Consider the following 6,368-nt stretch of genomic DNA (forward strand, 5'->3'; position numbering starts at 1 on the left):
AAATATTATTATTAAATAGAAAAATCTATTAAAATTTACAATTTTGATTAGTTAAACTTCTATGCCAGCCTCTTTGCCTTTAAAGGCTAGCAGAATTAATAAGGTTTATGGACCGTCATCGACATGAATTTGGATACTTCGTGCAAGTATATATATAAAAAAAAAAGGTTTGTGAGTGAATTTGAATTTTGCTCAAAATTGAATAAATTAAACATGTAAAAAAATTTGGTTATAATGTTAAAACCTAAGTTCGAATCACATATTAAACTAATCTCAAACATTGTGATACTCGATTTAGATTGACATATTTAATATTTTTATAATAATCTTATTTAGTAGGAAAATTAACACATTTAATTTTGAAATATTGTATTATGAGGGAGAAACAAATGGACGAGAGTTGCATACAAATGTTTCCCATTCTCATGATTGGCCTACACATAAACACGCACACATGTGATTGAAAATTGAAACACTGGTCGAGAGGAAAGGAGAGGTGGGGGATAGAGCAGAGCAGGGGACACTGATACTGATCATCAGGACAATGGACCGCCCAAACAATGGTCGGGGTTTTGAAAGGGACCAACATCACCAACACCATACATCTATTCTTCTCAATGCCCCACCTTACTAGGACTCTTACTACCTTTACTGTTCTTCTTCATCTTTATATATAGCTACTCTTTCTTAACTTCTTACTAAATCTACCATTAGCAGTACGATTTCTTTCTTCTTTTTCAAAAACGAAATACTAATAGTTGATTAGCTTAATTAATTGAAAATTTAATTTTTGAATGTGCAATTGGTAAGAAGGGTTTTATTTGATTAATTATATATAAAATAAGATAAAAAACATAAGTAAATGTAGTGTTTACTCATGATCATCTACTTATTATGAAACAATCTTTCACGAATAAGCGATTTGATCAACGGATTATATTATATTTTTGAGCGGACTTTATTTATAAAGTTCAGCAAAATCATAAATTTATAATAATAATAAAAAAAAGAGGCAATACAATGGATAATTAACAATTTCTTTTGGCGTCATAATTGAAAGAGAATCTATGTTGCGTAATAGAATTTATTCATAAACTTGGTAAGATTCCTACTCATGCATATTTCCATGTTTAGGCACAAATAAATGGCCGTCTAAGTCAGCAAGCATTAATATTTCTTGTTATGGCCACCGCAATATTAAGCTCCAACTTCAAAAGCAAAAACCAAACGCTACTTTTTCCATTTATTTATATTACTTCCGCGCGTTTACGATTCTACTTAATGCGACTGCAGGGCTATTTTATTACTTATAGACTTATAATTAAACTTCATCAGTGGGTTAGGCATTGAATAAATAATAAAATAAAGTAAATTTCTTCCACGACTATTCTTATATCATTTTTAAATAAGAGACTTATCTCATCTTTAAATTAATTTTTTTCGTAAATATTTTTTTGCTGATCAAATTTTCAACCTCATAAAAATCCTTCATTAAATAATGAAATCTCCATAAGATATCACAGAGGAAAAAGAAAGAAAAAAATCTAATCGATTAAAGAATTTAATAGGTATTGATTAGTGGTTTGACATTTTTCTCCAGGTCGAGAAATTTAATACTCGTAGAGATAAAAAAAATAAAATATTTAAATTTTATTCAGCCTGTTTTCTATGTAATAAATCAATCTTAGTTATACTATATAATTTTTCGAAAACAGAATTACTTAATTCTTAGACAAAACATTTGTATTATTTACTGTCGTGCTACTTTACCAATTACCATTATACTAAAAAAGAATGATAACCTAGTCGAGAGAGGGAGGGGGACCTTACAACCTTTGATTTTGAATATCTATACAAAAATTCATCGGCATCATCCATGCATGTCACTATCATATCATGGTGTCATGTCTATGCCCATCATCTTAATATCGCCCCCGGCATCATCCCTGATAGGAACCCTACGACGCTTTATAGGGTCACTGTGTTATTTTACCCTCTTCACCTAATTCAGTATTATTAGTTAGATGATACACATTTCCTATTCATCAACCACAGTATGCATATGCATAGGTCTTTTTCCCAATGCATTCTTCCTCGAGGGACCTCCTTATATGTAGGATAATGCCTGAAATGATTGCCCTCTATATTTTTCCACATATCAAAAATTATTTACTGTACAATTAAAGAATTTTTTACTATCTATCTAGGTATAATTTTTATTTTCAAAATTATACGATGAAACAATTCAAGAGTTATGTTTCCCATTAGCTTTTTCCAATTCAATTTGTAGTTCTATTTATTAACTGCATCTTCAGATTATTTATATCATTTCATGCAAAATTTATAAAATTAGAATGCTTGCTTGGGTGATTGCAAAAGTCAAAGAACTATAAATAAAGAAGATGTTGAGATGTTTCACTTCAAGAAGCAAGAAACTGAAAGGTGCTAGAGCAAAAAAAAATGTAGGTTAAGAAAGATAATAATATAATGATGTAGAAAGGGGACAAGGTGAAGAAATAGGTACTCACAATATAATATTCCATAAAAACAAAACCAATAATTAGCTTTTTGTTAACATAATATTGAACAATTAATTTTACTTAATTACTATCTATATCTATATATGTGTTATTATATGATCATCTCTATGAATAATATTAGTGTAGGGGCTATAATAAAAGTATTAATTGATAATAAATGAGTTAAAGACTGCTCAGCAATGAGTTTATAGCTACCAAAACTTTTCTTCAAACATAGTAGACGGTGCTTGAAATGATCTCCGTTTGGTTATATTATAATTTTGAACGTACTCTAATATACTTTTTTTTTTTTTTTTTTATCCAGTGTTTCTCAAGAATTAAGCACCATATTCACCAAATACAGATCTCAAAAACCTGCAGGTCAGTCTATGCATATATAGCCCTACAACCATGACATTTTTCTTTAAGAACATTTGCAGAAAAGATCAGCAGAGTAATTATAACTGTACATTCAATACTATTTTCTGTAACTATGGTTAACTGCAAAAGACAATGTCAGCTATGCTAATCAATAATCTGGTACTAAATTTTAAATGAAGTAGGAGAATGGTGATTTTTTCTTTTTTTGGAGAGTAATTGGAGAATGTGATCAATAGAGCTAATTATTGGAAAAAGAAAATTAATTATACAATTTGGTTGTCAATAATAGAATTCTATTACCAAATTTTATATCATTTCTGAATTATCATATGCATTAAGAAGGAAACTTTAGTAAACAGCCAAAGAGTTTTAGCCAGTGTGAATAGGAATTAGGGTTATCCAAATCTGTATATACACAGTAGCATTCATTGGTGATGGATGTGATATGGGGGTGCAATAGAACACAAGATTCTTTTGCTTCAAGGTTAAAATGTAAAGTCAGCTTTTTTATGATTATACTTTAGATGATCTGTTCAACTATATATATAGTACAATTTTATTATTTTTATATTTTCCTTTTCCTCACATTACAGTATGATCTTAATTATATATATGATATTCAACAAAAACATGCATTTTCCTAATGAACAATACTTAGCATGACAAGTCATATTTTCACCTGATCAAAATCAAGGAATTCATTAGAAATTGAGGAATAATTTTTTTTTTTTGGTTAATTATTAGCAATATATTTATAACTAGACATAATTTCTTAGAGGGAAGTAATTTCTAGTGATATTTTCCTTAAGATGAAATTTTCAGTAAGCTAAATTACAAGCCAATTGACTAAATCATCAAAATTATCATAATTCATAAGCTATGATGAAGGAATCCAAATTTGTGATTTGTTTTCTTCATGTTTGAAGAAATGTTAAGTATTGCCATGAGATAGTAAATGAGAGAAATAGATAGATAGATATAATAGAATGAAAATGGGAGACATCCCCACATCCCTGATATTATTATTAGATGCATGGTCATAGTCATTCCTTTATAGTGTACCTCCCATTTATTGCCTTTGTCTTTTGCCTCCATTCCCTTCTCCATCCACTAAATGCTCTTTGCCTTCCTCTTCCCCTACTACCTTTTGTTTACTGAATTTTGCAAGTACCTTTCTCATTCTCTCTCTTCTCCAATTAGGGTTACCTCTTTGAGGGTTTCCCCTGTCATAAATCTCTGGAAGTTCTCCCTTTTATTGTCCAAGGCTACGTTATCTTGGGAAGGAACAAACAACTTCTAGCTCTTGAAACAGCTCTTCGAAAAAAAAAAAAAAAAAAAAAAAAAAAAACGAAAAAAAGGTACTCCTCTTTTAATTCATCTGATCAAAGAAAACCTAGATCACAAACAGGTAAACATATGTAGCTGCTTTATTCCTTTACTATGCTAATAATTCTTTTCTGTTTTTGTTGTTTATGGGTAAGCTAAAGGCTAAGACACTAGAGTCCTCTGGGTTAAAGCCTCTGATTTAGGGCTTTGCTGTGTTCATGTACAGCACCAAAAAAAAAAAAAAAAGATATAAATGAGTATAAATATTGATATATATATATGAACAGATTATTATGGTGAAATGCAGTATTCGGATCCCATGTTCTGCTAATTTCAGAAGGATAATATGTTTATTATGAGTTTTAATTTCTCATGCAGCTGAATTATTCTTCTAGTTTATCTGTGTCATATTTGTGAAGATAAAAAAAAAAAAAAAAGAAGTAAATATTTATGTATAGAAAATGGATCAAAATGGATTATATGTAGAAAAGACAAATTGTGAAACCAAATTCAAGTGTGAGAATTAATTTTCTTTCAGAACTTAAATAGAGAGGGGGAAAAGGGAAAGAAAAAAAAAAAAAAAAGAGAGAAGTAGAAAGTAAGAGAAGAAAGATCTATTTAGGGGAGTTAACTAGCAGTTGCAGAAAAAACAAGAAAATGTCAATTAATACCCAGATTTCAGTGGCAATATATATTTATATATGCATGTGTGTTAATTAAAGATTTGTAATTACTAAGTGTATCTCAGTGTGTGTGTGTGTGTGTGTGTGTGAAAGAGAAATTAAGGGTGCTTCTACTTGTGGAGAGAATTAAAGATTGTAGAGTTCTTCTCAAATTAGTGGAAAGCCGAAGAAAAAAGCTTGTAGAAATCTTGGATGCTTAATTCTGCTTAATTTTCATTACTAAGTAAGCAGAACCACATTCAAGAAATCTTATATATCAAGTACTTGCATGAGATAGTAAATATGAGGGGAAAGAAACTGAAAATATATTCTGAATGGTATACACACACACACACACACACACACACACACACACAAAGCATATAATTATTTCTAATATGAAAAAATGAAGGGGAAAAAGATCAACTAGTAATCTAAATTAAAGAAGTAGTTTAATTAATTCGAAGAAAGCTGAGAAATTATTGATGGGGTTAACTATACTGCAATTAATGTTTGTTCAGAGAGGAAAGAAAATATGGCATCATCAAGCTCTTACAATTCACCCTGTGCTGCCTGCAAGTTCTTAAGGAGAAAATGCATGCCTGGTTGCATATTTGCACCGTATTTCCCACCAGAGGAGCCTCAGAAATTTGCCAATGTGCACAAAATATTTGGAGCAAGTAATGTGACAAAGCTCTTGAATGAGCTTCTCCCACACCAAAGAGAAGATGCAGTGAACTCCCTTGCCTATGAAGCGGAGGCGCGAGTAAGAGACCCAGTTTATGGATGTGTTGGTGCTATCTCATTTCTCCAGAGACAAGTTCAAAGGCTGCAAAAGGAACTTGATGCTGCTAATGCTGATCTCATTCGTTTCGCCTGCAATGACATTCCAACAACATTGCCGGGGGCTACTTCAATTCACCATCACCAGCCTGTTCACCGCCAAAGGCCTACTGCTGCTGGTACTCATGATCAGTTTAATAGAGGTTTTTATCAAACACCTGGTGTTCCTCTTCTTTCTTATAATTTCCCTTGGAACGATAACCCATCAGGCGATATGAATGAAGGAGGAGGAGGAGAAGGCAACATGTGAATCTAAGAGAGAAATCCCATTGTAGGGTTTCTAGCTGCTGATGGTATGGTATTATAAGGTTTTCTAGCTAGCTATAGCCTCACATGGGACTTCTTTAGCTAGAAAAATCCTTAAAATTAAGTTGGTAATTTATTATTAATTTGGTCGGTTTGGTAATTATAAATAATATATAATGATAATTATATATATACTGGAAAAAAAAGCTAATAAATAAGGGTGTAGAGCTTGATTAATTAGTTTTTGTTGTGTGTGTGGCTGCTTAAACTTTTAATTTGTTGAGTCATTAGAGCAACTCTAGCTAGGCATGTGCATGTGGAGTTGCCAATTCTGTGTCATTGTTTATTTTATGCTAAGAATAAATGGTATGCCATTAATTTAAGTTTTAAA

The 6,368-nt window shown here is 31.0% G+C and overlaps 1 protein-coding gene across 2 annotated transcripts; it reads left to right on the top strand.

Annotated features, from left to right (window-relative positions):
* The first annotated feature begins 3,942 nt into the window (after positions 1-3,942).
* Positions 3,943-6,368, top strand: LOB (Lateral organ boundaries (LOB) domain family protein). Of its 2 annotated transcripts, none has more exons than XM_089715720.1 (2): positions 3,943-4,258; positions 5,410-6,368. In XM_089715720.1, the coding sequence occupies exon 2, from the start codon at positions 5,424-5,426 to the stop codon at positions 5,979-5,981; it is 558 nt and encodes a 185-aa protein (XP_089571846.1). In that variant the 5' UTR covers positions 3,943-4,258; positions 5,410-5,423; the 3' UTR covers positions 5,982-6,368. The 2 variants fall into 2 exon arrangements, with proteins under 2 accessions (XP_089571846.1, XP_089571845.1); XM_089715719.1 differs by having other exon boundaries at positions 3,947-4,308.

Source organism: Jatropha curcas, chromosome 10 (genome assembly GCF_041381405.1).
Source record: "Jatropha curcas cultivar XTBG-Jc1 chromosome 10, XTBG_Jcur_1.0, whole genome shotgun sequence".
Taxonomy (NCBI): domain Eukaryota; kingdom Viridiplantae; phylum Streptophyta; class Magnoliopsida; order Malpighiales; family Euphorbiaceae; genus Jatropha; species Jatropha curcas.

Bases quoted from the DNA above. Each gene is read 5' to 3' on its own strand.
- LOB (XM_089715720.1), top strand. From the start codon at position 5,424: ATGGCATCATCAAGCTCTTACAATTCACCCTGTGCTGCCTGCAAGTTC.